Here is a 24,138-nt window from a genome sequence, read left to right on the forward strand (position 1 = left end):
AAGGTTTATGCTTCTATTTTTGGGGGGTCCTCAGTGGGGTTCATCCCGCTCTCTCAGGGGTGCAATAACACCCCAGCAGCCCTGGCTTTGAGGGTGGGTGACACTGGCTCGCCCTCGGTGGCAGGGGACACCCCCATGGGTGCTGGACAGCACGATGCCCTTGTCCCAGCCCCGGCACTTACATGTCCGAAGGGATCCAGGTGGTTGTTGGTGAGTTTGAGCTTCTGGAAGGAAACCAGCTGCCTCATCCAGTGCGCTCCGGTGGCGGGGGAGTCGGGGTGCACGTACAGCCTGCCGGGCATGGCCGGCTCTGCCTTGCCCGTCACCGACCTGCGGGGGACACGGGGCTGAGCTGCGGCCTCCTGGGGACGGCCCGTGGGCTCCTGCTCCCTTCAGTCCCCTCCCGTGGGCTCCTGCTCCCCGTCCGTCCCTTCCTGGGGCTCCTGATCCCGTCCATCCTTCTTTTGGGGCTCCCGCTCCCCGTCCATCCTCACTTGAGGTTCCTTCTCCCCCCTCCGTCCCTTCCTGGGGCTCCTGCTCCCTTCAGTCCACTCTTGGAGCTCGTGCTCTCGTCCATCCCCTCCCGTGGGCTCCTGCTCCCGGCCATGCCTTTCTGGGGCTCCTGCTCCCCATCTGCCCCCTCTTGGGGCTCCTGCTCCCCCGTCCGTCCCCTCCTGGGGCTCCTGCTCCCTTCAGCCTGGGTCGTGTCTTGTCCCAGCCTTGGGTTATCTGCCCCCTGGCTGTCCGCGCCCTGGGGCTCCTGCTCCCCGTTCGTCCCTTTCTGGGGATCCTGCTTCCCCATCCATCCCCTCCCGTGGGTTCCAGCTGCCCCTCCGTCCCCTCGCACCCAGGTACCCCGTGCAGGGGAGAAAAGGCATTTCCAGCAGGGCTGGCTCGGGGAATTACTGAGCTCTTTGGCACCTTTCCCGTCGGAGATGGCTCTCGCCGCTCGCCCGTTTAACCCCATCCTTCCCCCTTTCCCTAATTAACGGCCAGGAGTAAAAAAAAACAATCCTTAAAGATTTTCCTGCCCGGCGATATTCCCTTCCTTAATGTAATTAAACCATCAGCTCCACAATAGCAAATAACCTCATAGTCGAACAGAATTCGTTAATTGCGACAGAATTCCTGCGGTTTTTCCTTTTCTTTTCTGATGCATTTCTCTCCCGTTTCTCCCAGGAACACCCCACTACGCCCAGGTGAGGCTCCTGCAGCCCAACATTTTGCACGGAAAAAGAAGGACGAGCCGCTGATTGAAGGATTTCTCCCCCCCGGGCAGCCCCAGAGGTCTCGTCCGTGTCCCCCACGCGTGCCTACCATTTATTATCCGCGAATTTATATCTGTGGTCATCCGCCGGTACAATATCCATCAGCAGGATGTACTTCGTCTTTGGATTGAGTCCAGTGACCTTCACTTTGTAACTGGGGAACATTCGCCTGTTGAATAAATAAATAAATAAATAAAAACAAAGTTTGCCAAGGTGGTTTCGTGTGTGCGAGGAGGTGACATTGAGGGGAACATTTAACAAAAGGGTTAAACCCCGTTCCCGGGTGGATCTTCCCCACCGTCCCCTTGGCATGTGGGACAAGTTCGGGTGGTGCTGGGTCCCATCCAGGCGAACCGGGTGATTTATCAAAGCAAAATCGGAATTTCGAGGCTGGCGGGTTTGTTTATTCACCTCCTCGTGTATCTGTTAATCCATTCGTATTTTCACTAATTATTTATTTCACCAAAGTTTTAAATCTCCGGGTTTTTTTAACAAATCTGAGCGTGAGAACTTTTGGAAGCAAGTTACTTCCCTCCCTCCTTAAACTGCTGGAACAGGAGAGGAAATTTGCCAAAAAAAAGTTTTAAAATAAAAGTTATAATGTAGATACTCCTATAAAAATTATATTTATATATCTTTCTATAAATGTATATGCTTATAGAAATATGTTCTCATATATTACATATACAGAAATATAAACATTTAAAATACATTTATATGAACACCTCGAGGTTCTAGGGACAGATACAGAGCAAAAAAACCTGCACGCACTCAGGTGGAAGAGAAAATCCGTGAACAGCCGTGCGATCACCCCGAGACAGCAGCAAGCACACCTGACAAATCCTTGGAAACCCTCGGATACACACAAGGCAGGGACTTTTCGAAGTATTTTCCATTACTGCAAGGCAGGCACTTAAACCACTGCTGTTATTTTAGTTCGAGCTTTCCAAATATTTAAAAATAAAGCAGATGAAAATGGAGCCCTGGACTTAAAACACGCATAAACAACAAAAAATATATATAAAAAAAGTCCCACACCTCTAAAAATACCGCGCTCTTCTCCGAGGCTCGGGATCTTATCGCTGCCGTGGGGCACCTGGGCTGGGCTTTAATTCGGCTCTAAAAAGTTGTAGGGGGGGCGAAAAGCGCCCAACGAAGGAAGCGTGTGTTGAACTTAAACTTTTTAAAGGGAGAAGAAACCAAATTCCACCTGGAGATTAATCTGTAACTCCATGGAAAACACCTGAGCGGCGGGACCAGGGACTTCAACGAGAACCACGGGCAAGGATGTAAATAAGGAAACCGAGCCCGCATCTCCCCTCGAGCCCTGCCTGTAAATGTCTCTTTTATTGTTCTCCAAATGAGATCTCTGTCCACAGAGATTTTTGTTTGAAATTTCTGCAAGGTGGTTTCTGTCTCCCTTCGAGAGTTGGAATTTTTTTTTTGTCCCTGTGAACCGGGGTTTTTTTGGGGACATCCCAGCACCGACTCCATCCCATGTCCCCTTGGACACAAACCCTTTTCAAATCCATTTTTGCAGCAGCAAGGTTCAAGGGGAAGGCGAGATCTATTTGCTAAAACTTTATCCAACCAGCTCGATATTTATTATTCCCCTCTTCAGGCAAATTTTGGATGCCCAAAGCAAATACCAGCTGACAGAGCAAAATGAAAGTTTCATTCTGCCTTGTTGATTGCATCCCTACAATCTGAAACTATTCCTACACGTGGAGGATTTTTCTCTTTTCCTCCAAGAATTCTAATTGAAAATCACAACGAAAAATCCTCCCTCGGGCTGCCCCCAATTTGTTGATAGGACTGGAGAGACTTTTTTACTGCGTCTCGCTGGCCACTCTTCAATTTAACAACCTCCACCACGTTAATATCCAGGATAATGTTAAATCCCCTCAAAAATACCCTCGTCCGCATATAAATATCTGCGGATCAGGTTTACACAGCCGGTCATGGAATCGATTAAACCCCAATAAAGTTGGATTTGCGAGGCTGCATATTTTGCCGCACACCCACGCAGATAAACACCCGCATAGAAACACACCCACATGATATTTATTTGCGGACGCATCTATCTCTGCATCTAAACAGCTTTATTATCTCTCTATAAACAGTAGCTGAAGACCGCCTAAACTTTTAAAAGGGGTGAAGTGGCTGAGATGGGAATATTCGCTCCAGAGTGAGCAGAAATAAATAAAAAACTCTGTAAAATGGCATAAAACTTTGGGGGGAAGCAGAAGAGCCAAATTGCATTAATAATAAATAATAATAATAATGGCCCACCGAGCCGCTCTAAACAAAGTTTGCTTTCTGGCCAAGTGGTTGCAACTCGCGTTCGCCTGGAAAGTTTCCAAAGGCCTGAAGTCGGAATTAATGACCCAACTGTTCTGGTTGAGAAAGAAGCCAGAAGAAACAATTTCTGCCGCCTCTCTGCAGGCAGGGAGGGCTCTGCACGGCCGGGCAGTGACACACACACACACACACACACGCACACACACACACACACACACACGGGGGCTCGGACACGAGAGGTGCGACCGTCCCCGGGCCAGGGAGGTGCCCGGTGTCCCCCATCCAGGCGGGGGTGTCCCCCCGTCCCCGCAAACACCGAGGGGACCGCGGAGCCCCCCTGCTCTTACCTGCCGGCCTTTGTTATGATCATCTCTGTGCCCACTTCGTGGAACTTCAGCCACAGCTCGCGTTCGTGCAAAAACACCTTGATGCCCTCCATGCCCTGCGGAGCGGGGAGGCACAGAGCGTCAGCCCCGAGGGCAGCGGGGGCAGCCCCGAGCGGAGCGGGACAACCCCGAGCGGAGCGGGGACAGCCCTGAGGGGAGCGGGGACAGCCCCGAGGGCAGCGGGGACAGCCCCGAGGAGCGGGAGCCCCGAGGGACAGCCCCGAGCGGAGCGGGGACAGCCCCGAGCGGAGCGGGGACAGCCCCGAGGGCAGCGGGGACAGCCCTGAGGGGGGCAGGGAGCAGGGCGCCCGAGGGGCGGGGACAGCCCCGAGGGAGAGGCTGAGGGGAGCGGGGACAGCCCTGAGGGGAGCGGGGACAGGCCTGAGGGGAGCGGGGACAGCCCTGAGGGGAGCGGGGACAGCCCCGAGGGGAGCGGGGACAGCCCTGAGGGGAGCGGGGACAGCCCCGGGGAGCGAGCACAGGCCTGAGGGGAGAGGGGACAGCCCTGAGGCAGCGGGGACAGCCCGAGGACCGGGGACAACCCCGAGGGCAGCCGGGCCCCGCACGGCCCCGCCGGGAGCTGGCAGGGCAGGGCCGGGCTCTGCGGGCCGGAGCTCGGGGCATTCCCGGGATAAGCCTGCCCAAAGCCGGCCGGAGGGTTTGCAGGCCGGAGCGTTTGCAGGCCGCAGCGCGGGGATGCCGCTCAGGGCAGGCCTGGAGCGGGGTCCTGCGGGGCTCTGGGGCGGGGGCCGATGGCAGAGAGCCCCCGGAGCCGCTCCCACCGCATCCTCCCGGAGAAATCCCCGGCGCCCCGGCCCGGCCGCTCCCAGAGCCAAGCCGAGCAGACTGACACCGTCCCACGAGTGATTTACAGGCCAGAGCGGCGTGGCGTGTCACCCTGCTCCCCTCGGCCCCCGATTTTCTCTTTCCCACCCTGTGCTTGGGTCAGATGGCACCGTGGGGACAACGCATCCCTGCAGCCGGGCTGGGAGGCACAGGGGACACCCCCGGCCGAACCAAGCGCTTCTCCCCGTCACTAAAAATGCCCCTCAAACTTCGGGGATCGCTTTCTAAACTGGCCCTGCCGAGCCTTCTGGGCACCCCGTGGGCAGCGGGGTCCATCGCGGGTAGGTGCCGGGGGACCGCACAGCAGGGAGCGCGGTGAAAATCGTGAAAATCTCCTTTCCCCGCATTTCTGCCCTCCCTCCCCAGGGCTCCCAGCACGGGGAGAAGCCGAGGGCTGGCTCGGAGCACGGAGCCCACGCAGCGCCAGGGGGGCCTGTGCTGAGGGAGGGCATCAGGGACCCCCCAGGTGTCGCTCTGGGGGTGCCCACGCGTGGCTCAGCCTGCGCTGAGTGCCCGCTGTGCCCGCCCGGGGCTCCGAGGGGCGCACAGATGTGGATATGTACAAAATATACACATTTATATAGAAAGGCATCTCCGCCCTGTGGGTGCCCGCCCGTGCATTTGCCCACTCGCGCACGGACACTGGTGGGTGTGGGGGTGCCGCTGCAGGCCGGGCTCCCTTCGTTGTGTTTTGGGGTCCTGCTCCCCTCTTGCTCCTCTACACCCCCAAAACTCTCCCAGGCACATCCCCGCAGCTTTGGTGCTGGAGCACGACCTCAAATAACACGGCAGGAGGGTGAGCCCACGGCCAGGCGAGGCTTTACCCACGCGTGGGGCCTAAACTCGCCCAACCCCGCAGCTGGGGAGGGGGCAAACCGCGGGGAAAAGGGGGAAACGAGCGAATGGACCAGGGATGGGATGGGATGGGAAAGGGGGAAACACGCGAATGGACCAGGGATGGGGTGGAAAAGGGGGAAACGAGCGAATGGACCAGGGATGGGATGGGATGGGAAAGGGGGAAACACACGAATGGACCAGGGATGGGGTGGAAAAGGGGGAAACGAGCGAATGGACCAGGGATGGTGTGGGAAAGGGGGAAACGAGCGAGTGGAACAGGGATGGGGTGGAAAAGGGGGAAACGAGCGAGTGGAACAGGGATGGGGTGGGAAAGGGGCAAATAGAACAGGGATGGATGGAAAAGGGACAAATGAACGAGTGGAACAGGGATGGGGTGGGAAAGGGGCAATGAGCGAATAGAACAGGGATGGGGTGCAAGGGGAGCAGCGTGGGCGCTTACCTGCTGGGTGAAGGCTGCTTGGGGTGAGGTGGGGGACTTGCTGGTGTTCCCCAGCTGCGTGTCCTGCTTGCCCTCGGCCTGCAGCTCCTTGGCCTCCGGATCGGCCGGCGTGCTGGGCAGCCCGAAGCCTTCCTCGCTATCCGCCATGTTACGAGCTTCCTTCGCCGAATCCCCCACTGCAGGCACACGTCGGGAGAGAGCAGAGATAAGAGACGCACAAGTCAATGCTGACGTTTAATAAAAGATAGAGTTTGATCGGGCGGGGTGGCTCCGAGCGAGAGCAGCGCCGGCCGGGGCTGCCGCGACCATCCCAACACTCACTTTAACACTCACAAGGCCCTTTAACTTTGGGAGAGGGAGAAATAAAGACTTTTATTTATTATCGCAGCCCGCAAGGGATGATAGGATTTGGGGGGGGCTCGGGGGGGGTGTGGGGAGGGAGGGGAAGGGGGAGGCGGTATTATTGAATGCATCTTTTGGAAAAGGTAAACAGCGCGTTTTTCGGGCTGCCTGGCAGCACGCGGGGAGCGGGGCACCCCAGGGGCTGCGGAACGAGCAGCGAGGGGCACAAATGGCTCCGGAGCCCCCACCTCCAATCCCCCGACCTCCCGAGGCTTGGCCACCTCCAATTCCTCCCGAATCGCTGCGGCCCGGGGGGTTGAAACTCCCAAATTTGCTCGCAGGGAAGTGGAAGCGTTCACCCCGCTCCCGTTTGGAGCAGGAAAACACCACTGACACACGAGGCCACTTCTAGCACCCAATTCCCAAGGAAAAGTCAACTTTTTGCACCTCTTATAAAGCAGGGAAAATTTTAAAAGCCTGTTCTTCTCTTAGGCCGGGCAGTTACAAGAAAAGTAAAGGATGGACGAGAAAATTACAATATAAAAGTGCAAATAAATCAATCGGACAAACGCTGTGCGAGGTAACGAGGACTCGGGCTGGTGAACGGGGGATGGAATTGGGGCCGGAGTGAACTAAGCCAGAACATTTAGGATAAAACTGCACCAGCAGAGTAAACGAGCTTAAAAATTACAAGGTTTATATCTGATGTGAGTAACCGCAGTGAGTTTTAAAACTGTATTTTGACTTAGTTTTAAAGGCTCTATCAGGAATGGTAAAAGTTTCATAGCAACACACACAAAAAAGAAAAAACAAAACCCAAAAAGATAAAAGGCATTAAATGATCTGTTAGGTTTTTATTGTTTTTAAGGAGTTTGGAGTTTTAGCTGCTTTAAAAAATATTTCTTGCATGTTTCAAAAAAGGGGATTCAGTTTTGAAAGGCCAACCATATGGAGGCAATATTGGGTTTAAATACATGAGAATGTTTTTTAATGAGTTCTTCGCCCTGCAACGATATTTGAAAGCTGTTCAAAATCAAGCAGGGAGAGCGAGAAAAAGGCAATTCTCCTTTAAAAGCGAAGGAAAATTGGGAATGGAAGGGAGGGGGGAGAAAATGATCTTCCCCGCTAGTGGTGGGGAAGGCACACACGGACGGATATATCATTTAGAAGGACAAAAAGCGAGGGGACTGCAGGTCCGCACCCCTGGAGCTGCAGCTCGTGCAGGCACGGCCCGTGCCGGTCCCTCCCTCCTTCCCTCTCTTCCCAAAGGATTTTTCCCGGCCACAGAGCCGAGGGCGAAGCGAAAGCGCGGAAAGTGCGCGGGGCGCTGCGGGAGCCGCCGCGCCGGGCCCGGGCCCAGCCCGTGGGGGCAGAGCCGCAGCTCCAGGGACCATTTAAGGCTTTTCTCTTCCCCTCCTCCTCCTCCTCCTCTTTTTTTTTTTTTTTTTTTTCCTCCTGGACTGTTGTGGTGTCTTGTTTGTTTGGGTTTTTTTCCTTGCTTTGGGAAGTGCCGCTTATGCATTTTTTAATCGCTTTCCCTCCAGCTTGGAGCTATGGTTCCCCTAGAGCTGGCAAGGTTAGGGGGTAGAGCGAGGGAAAATAATAATAAAAAACACTAAAGCATGTTTATTAAAACAAAGAGGGACCCAGCCATGGCAGCGCAGCCCAGCCCAGCGAAGCCTCCTCGATGCTCTCCGTGCCCAGACATAATTAAGCAGATATAAAAATATTCATAATTTTAAAAACAGAGGGTGTGACCGCAAAAAATAACCCTACAACTAAGAGCATTTAGCGATCCGTGGCTTCTATTTTCTTTTTCTTTTTTTTTTTTTTTCCCCTTAAAAGAGCTTCTGAGAAGAAATGGAGCTTGACAGAACCAGGCCGCGGTGGCTGGATGAAAAATGCATCTCGCTTTGCTAAAGTAGCGCCGAGTGGGTTTGCGAGAGGAAAAAGCACAAGGAGGGGGGAAAATCTTAAAAAATAAAAATAAAATAAAATCAAATCACCACCCTCTGCTTTTATTCCGCCCCCCCCCAGCCCGAGGAGCGCTGGGCAGAGCAGCCCCCGCTGCTTTCCCCGCGCCTCCCGAGGCCTCGCGGTGCCCCCGGGCAGCCGCTCTCGCTGTGCCTCGCTCACGCACCCGCACACACGGAGGACAGACCGACCCCGACGGACAGACATGGCAATGGAAGAGCCGTTACCTTGCTCGTTGAGTTCCATGCAATCAATGCATCTCCACATATATAATGTGTGGCTCTATTTCCCCCGTTTGCAATGGAAATTACAATGGGATCAGGCTTCTCGTGTGCATATTTCCTTTTATTTATTTATATTTGCGGATCAGCATGTGAAAACCCAGCCTGGAAGAAAAAAATCTATCCAATGCAAGCCTGCTTCTCTCTGTCTGTCTCTCTCTCTCTCTCTCTCTCTCTGCTGCTCTCCAAACACTTCCAGGTTGTCAGACGCGCTAGAAAGGATCCTGAGACCAAGATAAAGCCCCCACCCCCACCCTTTTCTCAGCCTGATCTGATGCAGTTCTCCCCAGCCGACTCTTGCTGCTGCCCAGCTAAAAATAATTTAAAAATTAAAAATAGTAATTAAAAAATTAAAAAAAAAAAGAGAGAGAGAGAGCGCGAGAGGGCGAAAGAGCGGAAAAAGAAAACAGCACCCTCTTGGAAAAAAAAAAGAAGAAGAAGAAAAAAGTTTCTGGCGGCTGGTGAGCCCCGCTCCTCCGGGCAGGTTCGCGGCGCTGCCGCCGTGCGCGGAGCCGGGCGCGGGGCGCGGAGGAGCCGAGCGGAGCGCGGAGGTGACGTGGGCTCGTCCAGCTCCGCTCGCCAAGTGCCGGGACCCACTGCCCAACCAGCTGGGATCCTGCTCCGGAGAGACTCCCTCTCCCACAGCCCTCCCTCCCGCCCCCTCCCCCCCAAACCTCCTTTTCCAGCCTATTTTTCTGGCCGGCAAACAAGAACAAGGCACAAAGACAATCATCAAACTCCCCAGCAACCCTCCCCCTCTCCTTTACCTCCTTCCCCGCTCCCTCCCTCCTTCCCTCCCTCCCTCCTCCATCCATCTCTCCCAACCAAAGAGAAAATTCAGCGTCTGGGAATATCCTGCCCCCCAGCCCTAAATAGATCGCTGGCTGCGCTAACCTCGCGCCACCCCCAGTTCCCCCTCCCGCCCTCAAAGGCAGCCCGGAGGTGTGGATTTAAACCCGGCTCGAAATTTGCTGCTGCTCACAGAGGCCTTTTATTGGGGGGTGCGGGGTGTTCCCCTAAAATAGATTTTCCTAATGAGTGCAACCCCCCAAAAAAACCGCGGCGCAGCGGCACCGAAGGCCCCGGGCTGTGTGCGCGGAGCTGTGTCCCTTGTCCCCGCTTGCGGCCGCATCCAGGCTCCTTCCCCTGCCCTTTGCCATCCTCTTCCTCACCCCTGGCCGCGCTGCCACGGCCGAAGGCCGCAGCCCCCCGGAGCTCAAATAATCAAGCCGTCAGCGTGGAGAGGGGCTGGGGGTTTATCTGCATCTTCCTTCGCTCTCTCTCTCTTTTTTTTTTTTAATGTATTATTGGGAGGGTAAAGTTGAATAGGTCAGCGCAGGGTAAACAGCCTCCCTGTCGCATTCTGCAGGCTGAAGAGAACCAGATTGGCGAGGCGGATTTTTGATAAGACTCGGAATAAATGGCATGGTTCAGATCTGCTCTGCCCACCCTCCTCCTCCTCCTCCTGCTGCTGCCCCCACCCTCTGCTCGCCGCTCTGTCCCATCCAAAAAAAAAAAAAAATCCCTCACTCTTTTCTGCCTCTCAGACAATTTCTTTTTCTGTTGTTGTTTTTTTGGCGTTTCGAGGAAGTTTTCAGCAAATCCACCCTCGCTCCCAGCTCTCGCAGGGCGCGATAACACCGGAGCCCTCTGAAAGTTTGAGGTGAGGAAGGGGAAAGTCTGGGGGCTCTGAGCGGCTCTCGGGGAGGGGGGTGCGGCTGCGGGTGAAGTTTGGCATCTCCCAAACCTTTCCCATGTGCACGCCAGTCCCAGCAGCTACTTGAGAAGAAACAGCCAACAGTAAACGCTCGCAAATAACAATAATAAAATAACTGCACTTGTAGCCGCAAAGAATAAGCCAGAGAACGTTACTTAAACAAACAGAGCGAAGCTTGTCCCATATTTCATTATTTTTCGAGGGGAAAGGAGCTGTGGAGCCCTTCCAAACACAAATAAACCAGGCAGCAAAGCGGGCGCTCGTTGCCCTGCGGGGAAGGCGGCGAGGAAGCCCCGGCCTGGGGCGAGCGAGGGCTCCGAGGAGCCTTTCCCTGGCCTGGGCTGTGCTCCGAGAGGCGCAAACCCGGGGGGAAAGCGGGGAAAGGCAGTGGGAAAGGCGGGCAGGAGGTGCGGGAAAGCCGCGGAAACACGCGGGGAGCGCGGCCGGCCCCGCACCGCGCGTGTGCCACCAGCATCCCCGAAAGGACAGCGGGCTTTACTTAAAAAATACAAGCAAAAGCAACGAGGAGAATGGTTTCTGGCAGAGAAAAATAGCTTCCCTCCCCTGGGCGGAAAGGAAGGGAGAAGTGAAAATGCTGAAGTTCGGAAGAGCGAACCCGAGCACGGCCGCTGCCTAGAAAAGCACTCACCTCTCCAGTGCCAAACTAGCTCTCAAACACCTTGAAGACAAGTTGAAAACGATGCAAATAAATCGAATTTATTTCCGTCTGCAGGTTGGGGGGGGGGAGAGGAGTGGACAAGGAGGGAAAGCAAAAAAAAAAAAAAAAAAAAAAAAAAAAAAAAAAAAAGAAAGCAGCTGGGGAAAAAAAGAACGGCAAATTCAGGCTCCCCCAGGACTGGAAGGGCAAGGAGAGGAGCCTTCCAGCTCGAAGCCGGTTTGTGGTCTCAGACAAATTAAATATTACTGTTTATTACCAGCCATACTCGGATAAAATAAAGAGAGTTCAAGGCGATAGCTGCTATCTCACGAGCTTTGCTCCTATAGGACACGGAGACGTCACCAACCACGCAACTGGCCTATTCTGTCATGGTTGACTGCAGCAGTAATGGAAGGTTAATTTGTATTATTCTCCTCTTTTTAAAGCTCTATCAGGGAGATTCCTGTGCCTTTTTTTTTTTTTCCTCCCAAAAGAAATCCATTCGGTGAAATGCAAAATAACCGTGGCTGGGTGTGTGCGACCTCTATATGATGTATGTTTATATATATATAAATATAGATATTCACCAGGCAGACTTAGACATGCGGGTGTGAGGGGTTTTAGATCATATCCGAGCAGGCACGGAGCCGCTGGAAACGTCAGGGAAACCCCCTCATCCTCGAGCAGAAAAGGGAGAAAACAGAAGCAAAACTCCCTCTTCACTGCAATTTAAATAATCCAACGGGATTGGCATTATTCAGCTGAATTTCTTTTTCTAAACAAATAATTCAGTGAGAGTGAGCAGGAAACTTGTCCAATGAACTCTCAGGCGCCTCTGGAAGCAAGCACGCTGGGCTATATATAGTAAATGATAACCTGGTTATTTGCACGGATTCAAGTGTGCTTCGGGAACCAATTATTTGCTCTGATTAAATAAAAAAATATAAGGGAAAAAAAAGGGGAAAAAAAAGTAGCAAGTCCAGGCGATTATTTGCCAAATGAGATTGACATGGGGGAAAAAAAAAATCAAAACCCTCCAGATCCCTCCAAGTGCAGCCAGAGGCGCCGCTGGCGCTGCCCCGTGTCCCAGCTCTCCCTTAGTCTGGAGGAATTTTAGGATGCACACGCGGTGGTAGCAGGAAGATTTCACTCTAATTACAAAAAAAATTTTAAAAATAAAAGGAAAAAAATAAAAGGAAAAATAAAAGGAAAAAAATACACACACACATAGAGAGAAAAAGGTGCTAAAGCGTTTTTTCCTCCGACAGAAAAAGAGAGGTGGAGAAACAGGGAGCGAGGAATTAAAGAGCAGCAGCCAAGGAGAGCGAGGAGCCGTGCGGGAGCCAAGGTGAGTTCCCAGCGGGCATCGCCGCCCTGCCCGGGCCGAGGGGCTGAGGCAGCACCCCCGGCCCTGCCCTGAGCCCCCCGGGCCCGGCTCTGCGGGCTCCGGGGGAACCAGGCCCACAGGAAAAGCACCAGCAAGGATGGAGGAAAAAAATTATAATTAAGGGGGTTAGGGAGGAAAAGGCCCCTTTAACCCTGGTGCGCCCCGTTTGCTGGATCTGGCCGCGCTTGTCAGCTCGGCGTCCTCCCAAATGTCCGGGATGGAGGGAAAAAAAAAAAAACCCTGAGAGAAGGGAAAAACCCACCGAGGATGGTTCTCCGAGCGCCCAAGGTGCTGGCAGCGGAGCAGGATAGGACCTCACGTGAAATGAGAATTCAAATATTCTCCCCCGCAGCCGGCATCACCTCCTGGTGTCCCCTGAGGTCCCCCCCAGCCCTGCGGGACGGGAATCGCTGCCCCTGCCCGCTCCCGGCCTCCGCGGCTGGAGCAGCGCGGATCCCGCTGCTGCTGCTGCCGGCGAATGAGAACGGGGAGCATGAGGGGCCACAGAACCGGCACACGCGGGGATGCAGATAAAAGCACCCGAAAATACAGGTATTTAAGGGAAATACAGGTATTTAAGGGAAATGCAGGTATTTAAGTACAGATGTGCACATATGAGTGCGGACACCCCATTTGCAAACACTCCCCCGCACACGATGCCTCTTCTCTCAAGCCTTTAAGCGATTTTATATCCCATTATTCCATCTATTATTTATTTGGTATCTTTAGACTAAACGTGCAGCGTGACCGCACGAGTGCTGAGATCCAAGGGTTCCTCGTGAATAAACGCGGCTGTTTGTACACGGAAACACCCCCAGGCACAGCGCAAAAATCGCCTGTGTGGATGTGCAGGTGATGAGATCTTCACAAACACTTGCCCAACAGCTCGAGCCATCCCTGCCCCATCCCCTCTTGGTTTTATATGGATATTTCCATTTCACCCGGGGTTTAAAGAGGGATTTTTGGGTGCACACAAGCCTTAATCTGCCCCCACCCTCCTCACAGCTCAGTGGGAGTGGGCGCAAATCTGCGCGCCAGCAGAAGGCGGGCGAGCGACCAGCGTGGATGCGCCGCCTATGCACCCCATATATATAAATATATATTTATATATTATCTAGAAATACAAATTCTCCAGCAGCCACGGCCCCTAACACCGTGCGGCACTTACCTGGGTGGGGATGGCGGGTGCGTGGCTGTCCCCCCCCGAGTTTCCGTGCAGCCCTGCGGGTCTCGATCCTGGTTTTTCAGCTCCCCGGCAGCACCGCCCGGCCCCGGCGGGCTTTAGAGCCCCTCATGGCCGGAGCCCCGTGCAGGGTGTCCCTGGCTCTCCCCGGAGCTCTCTCCGTGCGGGATTTGCTGCAGGGAGGGGATGGATGGCCGGGGTGCTGGCTCGCAGTGGGGTCGAGGTGTCAGCAGTGAGAAATAGTGCCGAGCGTGAACTCGCTCTCCCCCCGCCCGCCCTCCACACCCCTTTAAAATCACTTTTTGGGTCGGCTTAACCAAATCGAAGAGATTTTTGCGTTTCTCTCGCGGCTGCTCGGCGGCCGCCCTGCCCAGGGACGCCCGGCTGGTCAAATACAGAGACATCAGCACTTGTGGCTTCCCAAAGCTCTTTTTTTTTGCTCCTTGCCATATTTTCAGAGAAAATCAGCTTCCTCCTAGCAGGGATTATTATTTTTCCTTTCCATTTTTAGATAATTTACTTCCCCTCTCGGACCAGTTCTCTCTTTGCCTTTATTTCCCTTTTGTTGGCCGCTTTTCGCTTTGGCGAAATACGCACCTGGGAGCAAACAAGTGTTTAAAATAATCCTCCTCTCTGGAAGCATTTTTGTCCATTCACTTATTGGGGTTTTTTTTAATATGTGTTGGATTTTTTTTTCCTCCCAATTTTTCCTATTTTCTTTCCCCTCAGTCATGGCGGCAGGGGCTGACTGCATTGATCTGAGAGCTGGTATCAACAAAATATTTGTATAAAAGTCCCGCCAATACAGTTCTGTCCTGTCATTATTTCCATTACAAAATCCTGCATTTAGTGCTGGAGAATTGCTTTAGACGAGCCTTCGGGGGTAGATACCTGGCTCGAGCTTTTTCTTTTTTTTTTTTTTTTTTTAATTACAGGTGAATAGGCGTTTTTCTTTTAAAGTTTGTGGTTTGGGCTGTTTTGGATTTGGGTTTTGTTGGTTTGTTGGGGTTCTTTTTCCCGCCCTTCTGGCTACCTTAAAAAAAAAAAAAAGTTTGCAATTAAAACCCTTTTCCCCTCCCTGAGCCCATTAATTTCCCAGGCGAGCTGCAGGCTTTAAAACAGTGACGAAAATGAAAAAGAAGGAGCGGGGCAGAGGCAGGGCTTGGCTTGGCGAGGCGCGGGCACGGCGCTGCCCTTCCGCACCTCCCACGCGTGGGGGTGAAAATCCCTTTTCCTCCTGGATCCCCAAATTCATCCCTAATGGAGCAGGAGGGATCCATTCCCTTTTCCCCGTTCGCTCCAAAAGGGAGAAAATTCTCTCAGGGAGGGGAGTCTGGGCAGACAGGGGTCCACCACTCCCTCCCCAGTTTTTCCCCATTTGCCCAGGAACAGAGGGAATTGGGCTGAATTTCTCTTTGTGCCCATTATCGTAGGGGATTTTTTGGCACGGGGTGCCCGTGGGATCCCCGCTCCAACCAGAGCGTCAATCAGGGCCTTATCTCAGCCTCGAGGAGAAAATAAAAGCTGATAAGGCCTTCTCTCCCTGGGAAGAAACGAAATGGGGGCAGAAAAGGGGAAATCCTCAGCGCCCTGTGCCTCTCCCTGAGAGCGATCCTGCCCTGACCTTGGAGGGGGTGGCAAAAGGAGCCCGATCCCGCAGGGTTTGAAGCAGGCACCGATAAAAGGCCCCACAGCATCACCTGTGGATGTTTTTCCTTCCCTCGCCCTCCCGGGCAGAGGAGCCCTGGGCGGGGGAGACCCCCCGGGCATCCCCAGTTTCCTCATCCCGGCCCAATTTCTTCCTCCCTTTCTCTCCAATTCATTTTTCTTCTCCTCTTTCCTCTTTTCCAAGCCCTGTCGCCTCTTTTCTTCCCCATTTTCCGTTTCTCCCCCATTTTCTCGCCCCCTGCCCTGAATAACGCCGGGCGACAGCGCAGCGCGGCCGCTCTGGGATACCCAGATTTTCCTTTGTATTCCCGGCTATCCGCGAATTTTGGGAGCGGGAGACGCTCCCAGGGAGATGGGGGGGTGGCTGTGGGCTCGGCCTTGGACGGGTATCATGACAGGCATCCTAAAATCCATTTTTATCTCTGCTGGAAAAACACAGATTATATCAATAACCCAAAGAGTTCTTGAGATTTCTTTTGTGTGCGTCTTCAGAAAATGTTAAATACTAAAAATGATCACAGAATGAATAGAAGAGAAAAAAATGAGCATTTCCCCTCTTGTTCCAGGGCTGGGTGAGGTCCCAAACTGCAACTTCAGGGCCCTGAGCTACCCGAGTGCAGAAGAGAAATGGGTTTTGGAGGGGCAGAGCCCCGCGGATTATCAGCGATATCTGGGAGCAGTGGGATGCCCTATCCTGCTTCCCGAAATGCCAGGGAGTTAATTCTGAGGGTAGCAGGTATCTTCTCTGGAGAGCTTTTCCACACAAACAGAAGTACGAATCGGGGCTGAATATTTGGGTGGTGCTCGGTGTGGTAAATCTGATTTTTTTTATAAACCCGCGTGTGCTTCCATCCGTACAATCCTATGGATTTATACCTGTTCCAAGGATATCAACAGTTCGTGTTGAAACGTGCTTCTCTGTCCTGTAAATTTGAGCGCAAAAAAATTCTGTTTTCACCCCACTGCAGAAAATTTCAGGAGCTCGTTTCGTTCCTGCCTGGGATTTTTGGGGTGCAGCCTGGCGTGTTTACCTGCCCCGTGTGTGTCTGCCAGGCTGCCACCACAGGGGCCGCGGGTTAATGCTTTTACCAGCCCATTTTGCCTTGAAAATCGTTCATTTCCAACGAAATATTCCTATTAGAGGGGAAAGGAGCGCTCGAATCTCTGCACAAAAAAAGGTCCCAAAAAAAGGAGCCCGGGTGGGACCTGCGGAGCCGAGCCCGGGTCCCCCCACAGGCTGCGGGCACAGGAGCCACCAACCTCCCCTCTCCGGGGGCTCGAGGAGCCGCCGTTCAAGACAATGTCTATTTTCTGTCATTAATAACTCGTTTCTTCCTTAAAAAAAAAAAAAAATCTCGTTTGGATCCAAGATTGTTTTTATGATTCAGTCGGACAAGACGGAACACATGTTAGTTTAAGCAGGTTCATGAAATAGCTGTAAATCAAATAAAGTTTACGAGTTTAGCAGGAAATACTGAAAAGATGAGGGGGAGGGAAAAAAAAAATCCGCCGAGGCAGAGAGCAGCAGGCTGAAATAGTCGGTGGAGTTTTGTCCTGCTCTGTGTTTCTCTCTGTTCTCTTGTGCATCTTGCCGATTAAAGGCCTCGAGACCCCGTGTTGGCGCCAAGTGGCATGTTATTAATCAGTTATCCCGAGGTTCAGTCCACAGAAGAGAGAAATTTAATCACCAGAAACCAGACCCGACATAAAAGAGAAATCTAAAATCAATTCCCTCCCGTCGTCCCGTCTCCCCCTCCCCTTCCCCACCTCCGAAGCGAGCAGAACGAGCAGGAGCAATCAAGATCGCGCTCCCTCTGCCTCTTAATTGCGGCGGGAGAACCGCAAATTTCTCCGAGCTTTCCCTCGAAAAGAAATTGAAAAAAAAATTAAAAAAAAAAAACTACAGAAAAAAATTCCCAAAGACCCGCAACAAGTTTGTCCTTGATCTCGCTATAAAAACGTGATGGGGGAGAAATATCCCAAGCGGAGCCTTTTATAACGGAACCGGGGGCTGTGGGGCGGGGAGGGTGCGGGTGCAAATCCCATTTATCGCGGGGGAAATGATCTTTGAAGGCTCCCAGGCCTGGCGGGGAGGGGTCCCCTCACCCCAGATGCCCCCCAGCCTCTGCCTCCTTCCCGCTGCCCGGGTTTGAGTCCAGGACGGGAATTCTGAGGGAAAGGGGAGGTCTGGCTTGGTGTCCCCCCAAAGCTGAAGGCGCTTGTGGACACCCCACTGTTCTCCCCACTCAGCCCTTCCTGCCAGGGCGTTTTGGGGTGGGAAATCCCAGATTTGGGTTAAAATAGGGAAATAAATCCTCGGCCCTCCTTGCTGGCCCGGCACAGGGCATGGAGGACGGTGCCACCCTCGGGGAAGGACCGGAGGTGACAGCAGGGCAGAAAGGATCAAAAAAAAACCCCCCAAAATAAGCTCGCTCGGAGTGCGGGGAAAAGGGAGAGCGGTGGGGATGGGCCCTGCAGCTTCCACGCGTGTTTCCATGGGGGTCACCTCGTCCCCGTTCCCTCCCGGCTGCCGGGGTCGCGCTTGTCCCCCCGGGCTGCCTGAAGGGCACCCGGAGGAGCCGAGAGCCGCCCCGGGGCTATATTTGGAAAAGAATTTGGAAACCCTTCCAGCAAATGTGTGCGAAAGGTACCGAGCCCCTTCCCCGAGCCCCCAAAGGGTCGCCCCACGCCCCGTGGCACCGCTGCTCCTCTCCATCCCCGGGTTTGTTCCTCGAAAGAGAAACCACCCCACAAAAACCCCAGCTCAAAGTTTCGCCTGCCCAAACCCCAAGAGAGGAGATTTCACCCCATGCCAGCCAAGGCTCTCACTCGGTGCCAGCCAGATTTGCTTGTTCTGCCCTAAAAAACAATAATAGCGGGATGGAGAACTGCGGGCCTGGATCTGGGGGGATGAAGGGCGAGGGGGGAGCAGCTGCCTCTCTGCCCTCTTTCCAACCCAGCAAAACCGCTTGTTTTTTTTTTTTTTTTTAACGAAAACCATATTTTCCCCGCATTTTTCTCTTCCCCAACAGCCTCTCAAAAACCTAGAAAGCAGCGCTGCGACTTGGGTTGCCTGATGGGTTTCTTTTCCCCCCTCCACGCTCTATCTGCTCGTTTTCCTACAGCCCAAACAGCCTGGAAACCACAGAAAAAATAATCAAAGTGCAGCATGTTTTCCCACAGTAGGAATTCATGTTAGCACTCTTTCCACGTCTTGATCCTCCATTTGCGTGCGGGGATCCGGGCGGAGATGCCTTCAGATGCACAGGCACAGATGCAGGAAGAGATTTTTGGGGTGTCCAAAAAACACCCAGCCCCAGCACGGCCTCGGGGGGAGGATGGATCCCCGTGGATCTGAGGATTTCCATGTAAATTCGGGAATTTCAGTGCACAAGGGGGAGTGCAGCCAGCTCCCACCCACCCACCCAGCAGCCCGTGCCTTCTCCGTGCCCAGGGTGCCCCTTCCCCACTCGGAATTGCCCCAGAAACTCCTCGGCTCCTCTGCCACCTGGCCGAGCCCCCCCATCAGCATCACACCGGGAAAAAAGGGTGAAAATAAAAGGAAAAGGGAAAATTTGGATTCTCCATCCAGGCAGACCGCGGCCAGGAGAGCTGGTGGGCTCCGGGGGGAAGAGAGGCGAGGGGAGAGGGCTCGTTCTGCGGCAGAAAAGGTTTTTCCAAACCCCCCTGGCTGTCAAGCCCATCCGAAACTCCTCCTCTGTCTGAGGAGCGGCTCCGCTCCCCCCTCCCGGCTCCCGCAGCTGGGCGGCGTAGGTAGCTCCAGATAAGTGAAAGTGGTATTTTTATAGGCTGATAAAAGGGACTTATCTCGGCTTTCCCGAATCTGACAAAGATTCCCTAATTGGTCATTTGCCCACAGCAGCCTTCCCCAGCCCAGGGCCCGCCTGACGCTATTTTCAGCCTCCAGCGGGGGTGTCGCGCCCCAGGTACCCCCTGGGCTGCTGCTCCCCGGCCTCTTCCCAAATCCAACCGGCAGCTCCTGCTGGCTCCCAGCCACCCGCACGGGCTGCGGGAGCCGGGGAATTCCCGCGTTCAGGAATCACAGAGTGCATCTCCCACACAGCATCATCTCACAGGGTGGCTGTGCCTCCGACCACCCTCTGTGTCCCGGCTCGGCACACCCACAATCTGATTATCCGGCCTTTTAGCGACACCAAATACATTTTATCACACAAATACGTTTTATCGGCTTGGAAAAAAAACATCCCTATCACATGTAAAGGCACATTCAAGCAGGCAAAAGCTCTGCACGGACAGAAAACGGGGGTGATGCTGAGTTCTGCTCCAAAGCTTCCTCCTCCAGCCTCCAGCTGCCAGGATGAGATGGAAAGGGAATCCCTGGGATTAAATACAAACGGCAAAGCAGAGAGAACCCACTTCCACCGCAGCTTCCCAGGCAGCCCAGGTCCCCCTGAAACAGGTTACAACCACCTCACCACCAGACTCTGCTCCACACATCAGCTGAGATTTTTTTTCCTTCCAATGCATTTTAGTCAGCAGACTACTAAAAACAAACAAACAAACAAACAAAAACCAACCAAACAAAAAAAACCGACCACAAAAATCCCCCCAAAACCACCAAAACCATGACAAAAACCCCCAAAAAACCAAACTGAGGAGGAGGAAACGCAGAGCTTGCAGCCAGTTGGCACCATAAGCCTTGAAGCGAGCTGGGAAGTCACCCACTAAACTTATTTCTCATTTTCCTTTTTTTTTCCTCTGTGGAAGGGGGAAGGGAATCTGGATTAACAGCCCATCTGACCTACCAGTGGTGTTGGGACATGAATCAAACACAATCAAAGGCCCCAGTGTCAGCATTGGCTTGACCCCTACCACTGCTCGGGCTGGGAGCTCGGCGGGGCCGGTCCTGGCCAGGGCAGGGTGAACCTTGCCCAGGGTTATTGGTGCCTGCCCAGGGCTCTGCCCAGCCCAGCCCAGCCCCTGGCTTGGGGCTGCAGCCACCTCAGCCCAGAGGGGTGCAGGGCCCGTGGGGATGGAGCCAGCTCTGCCCCACCATGGCAGGGTGGCCCCGCTCCTGAGTGAAAACAGATCCCCCCAAAGCATCCACTCCAAACCATGGGGAAGAGGAAGGGAGGTGTGGGCTTACAGGGGTTTTCAGTCATTTGGAGGGTTTTGTTTCTTTGTTTTTTCTTTTCATGCCTTTTTCCTTTCCAGGACTTTTTTGGTCTGATTTCCCCTTGATTTCCCCTGAGTGGGCAAGGCCCAGCCCAGTGGGAAAAGCCAAATCTCAGTGTCACCCTGGGGATTTGGGACTCACATCCCACAACGTGTCTCCAGACCCAGCCTTGAGCCTCAGCAGGTGCTGAAAAATGCTTTATTAAAGCCCAAATATCCCATGTCATCTTCAGACACAGGATGGCATCTTTAATACCCTTTTCCATCACAGAAAGGAGGAAAGAGGAGGACATCAATTATTCCTAAATGAGGTGTGCAGCAGAAGAGTTGTTTGTCTGTAGAGGCTGATATTGATAGGGGTATCTCAGGGAAAAAATCTGGTTATTTTTCGTTTCAGTGGACCTTCCCCACACTCAGACACAAAAATCAGTGAGGGATCATCAGCAGGGAAATCTGTTCTACCCTGGCTCTGCAGGAGCAGGCTCCAAAGGGGATGGACATGGTCCTGTCAAAGTTTCAAGCTCACCTTCCACTTAAATGTCATTTTTAATGGAAGTGGTGCAAGCTTCCCTTCTCTCCACCAAGCCCAACATGTGCTATTTTTATTTCTTGTGTGCACGCTTTAACTCAGCACTGACTTGTGCTTTTAACCTGTTGTTCCAAATATATAGAAATGAAATACTCCTATTAAAAAAAAAATAGATGCCAGCACTCTCTCCACAAGACTTGGCTCTCCAGCTTTACCAGGTGAGCTGGCATTAAATCCTGTTGCTGTATTTTCTGCAGCTGCTGGGTGAGAGAGGCTGATTTGGGAATGCCCAGTGAGAACTGGGTCTGCTGGATCTGCTGGTGCTCCTCCTGTCTCGAGAAGGGAGCCTGCAGCAAGGCTCCCATCAAAGCCAAGCTCAGCATGCTCAGAAATCAGCCTGAGAGGGAATTCAGAGTGGGGATGCCCACCCAGAGCAGATCTGGGGCCAGGCAGGACTGTGAAGCTGCAGCTGCTGGAGCAGCCTTGGGTATCGCTGCTGGACAGGCAGGGATGCTGCAAACACCGTGCTGGCCACAGCCCTCCCTCTGCCAAAGCTTTCCTGCCACCAGGTTCCAGTGGAAATTGGATTCCAGAGCCCAGCTGCTGCCCCAGCTGCCTGTGAGACACCTCCTGTGGCCAGAGAGGCTGCTCAGCTCAGCCAGAACAGAGCCCGAGGTCACAGGGATGGACAGGAGGACAGGAAGGACAGGAAGGACAGATCTCCCCATGGCAAACCCCACAGCTGCAGGGCCAAGACCTCACCCTAAGGATGATCCAGCCAGGATCATCCTGCCCCAAATGTTTGTCCATGAAATGGACAGAAAATAGATCTGAAAATACAGACCTGAACTTATCAGTTCTCTGCATGTGTCACGACAGAGCTGTGAGAAAACATCAAGAAGATTTGGTGTGGGATGCAAATTCCCACATTTCAGACAGTTTGGGAGGCCTTGGGTGCAAGAGCTGCTGCTCATCCTGGCCAGCAGAGTCCCAGATGGATCAGTGGTGTCTGTGCAGTCCCTAGTGCATGATGTCCTCATTGCACATCTGTCCTCAGGGCCAGCAGCACATCCCACACTTCCAGAGTTCCCCAAATCAGCATCCAGTCATGTGAGCCCTGATTCCTTTCCTAGGTAAGGCAAAATTTCAGGGTGTCTGACAGAAAATTCCAACACCTCTGTGTGATTTTGAGCCCTTTTTTGAAAAATTGTGAACCAATCTGTAAAATGACAGAGCAGTCTGATGCCTTTTGTGACACCATTTGGGTGGGAAAAGTGCTTTGAGATTTCATGGTGAACTCATCCTCACTGAAAACAAGGAATTTCAGCATCACAAAAAGGACAGGAAGAGAGCAAAACAACCTCCATCCATTCCCTCCCAGCCCCTCTTAATTCTATCCAGAGCACAGAGCTGGCTGCTTCAGCAAGGCTGGAAGCTCTAATTTGGATAAATCTTTCTGGCAAATGCTCTAAAATCCATCTGCTTCCACAGCCACGGTGGAACTGCAGCCTGAGATAGCTCTGGCTTCCACTGCTGCCTGAACTGAGAGCAGAGATTTCCCTTGATTTCCCTTGATTTTCCAGAGATTTCCCTTGCAATCAAAGGGTGGAAAAGAGAGAAACAGCCTTGGGACTGGAGGAAACAGGAGAAAATCTGCCTTGAGAACAAGTTCTTCAGGCTGGTTGGTCAGGCTGAAGCGGTGCTTGGGGTTTTTACAAGCCCAGTGCATCAGAGAGGGCTCCAGCAGAGGCACAGAGTGGCTGCTTTGTGCTCAACCAGCCACGATGGATCTCCAGCCCTGAGCCAGGTCCTCAGGCCAGGACCTTGAGGAAACCCTTCACAAAGCCTTGTTTCCCTTTCAGAAGCCTGACTTTGGTTCTAACCCATCAATCCAAGGCACCACAGCTGGCAGGGGACTCATGTAAGGAAAAAAAGCAGCTCCAGGGAAGTCAAACCTAATTTCCAAAAAATCCTGGGGTGTTACAGGGTTCTCCCTCCAGCACCAGCCAGGCTGAGGGGATGGAGATCCCTCACTCATCCCAGCATCTCTGCAAAGCTCTGCAGCCTTTCCAGTCCTCCTTCCATGGAAAGTCCTCAGTACACATTTGGAGCAGTTTACAGGATGATGATGACAATGTGTTTCTCCTAAATAAAATCCATTTTTAAAGAGTACATATGCAATTACTTTGTGTTTTGGCCTGTATTCAGGAAAGAATTTCCCCTCGGGTCAGATTTGGCAGGGACTGATGGGGTTTTCTTGCTTTTCCTCTGTAGGGTGGGCCATGGTCCACTTCCTAAGATGGTCTGGACATTTTCACCTCACAATTTCTCTGCTACTGCTGGGACCCAGGACACTGGCAATGCCCTTGATCTCTCCTGCATGTTCAAGGTTTTGTGGCTTTTGGTCTTTTGTACTAAGGGTCTTAAATTTGTTATAGGGTGTTGGGAAGTGTTTTATGGCCTGCAGCCTGCGGTGGATGTGCTGGGGACCCCTCTGGATTAAGCAGCTCTCCCATGGTCACCTGGAATTGTGAGAGCCTGTGCTCCATGAGGCAGGTGGGCCCTTGCCAGGCTCTGCCAGCCCTCCCTGATCCTGCAGGAGCAGGGCTCTGCCATGACTGCCAGGAGCTCCACCCCAGCAGGGTCAGCTGGGACATCTCCCCTCGCTCTCATTTGAGGTGTGACTCCCATAAACCAGGGTGAGAGGGGGGATTGGTTCCATAAACAAGGTGGAACTCCTGGGACTGGGAAATTACAGAACCTGCCCTCTGCTCCTGTCTTGCAGGACACTTCTCCTCCTCCAGACCACACTGGTTACTCCAGGCCCACCTGAAGTCAGAAGAAAGGGCTTTTATCTACTTTTGGAGCAGAGAATCCTGCATAGCTCATTCTTAAATCACTAAATTTCAGCCCAGGCAAAACCAATACCTGTGGATCAGGGAAACTTTAGGGTTGAGGCATCGTTCTAAAGCTCTGCCTGATCTGAGTTCTTCTGGGGCTCATGTTCCATTTACATCTCACCAGCACCAGCAATTTTGTTTAAATCTCCTTCAGATCCCTACAATCCCCCACTTAGCTCCAAAATCACATCCAGAAACACAAAATTTCCAGTGGATTTAGGACAGGATTGCTGGTGGGTTTGCC

General features: G+C 53.1%; 1 protein-coding gene across 6 annotated transcripts in view; it reads right to left on the reverse strand.

The window, feature by feature from the left end:
* The window catches only part of TBX5 (T-box transcription factor 5), a 136,029-nt gene that overhangs the window by 30,518 nt on the left and 81,373 nt on the right, over nucleotides 1-24,138 (reverse strand). For 2 of the 6 annotated variants that reach the window (XM_030959250.1, XM_030959249.1), the window contains exons 2-5: nucleotides 6,099-6,274; nucleotides 3,917-4,011; nucleotides 1,318-1,437; nucleotides 183-330 (exon numbers count right to left, since the gene is read on the reverse strand). In XM_030959250.1, coding sequence (XP_030815110.1) covers nucleotides 183-330; nucleotides 1,318-1,437; nucleotides 3,917-4,011; nucleotides 6,099-6,245 — 510 coding nt within the window. In that variant the 5' untranslated portion in view covers nucleotides 6,246-6,274. Of the gene's footprint in view, nucleotides 1-182; nucleotides 331-1,317; nucleotides 1,438-3,916; nucleotides 4,012-6,098; nucleotides 6,275-6,419; nucleotides 6,440-8,641; nucleotides 8,917-11,061; nucleotides 11,177-13,625; nucleotides 13,656-24,138 lie in introns of those variants that run through there. The other 4 variants (XM_030959248.1, XM_030959246.1, XM_030959244.1 and 1 more) reach the window with 4 other exon arrangements.

This window comes from Camarhynchus parvulus, chromosome 15 (assembly GCF_901933205.1).
Source record: "Camarhynchus parvulus chromosome 15, STF_HiC, whole genome shotgun sequence".
Lineage (NCBI taxonomy): Eukaryota > Metazoa > Chordata > Aves > Passeriformes > Thraupidae > Camarhynchus > Camarhynchus parvulus.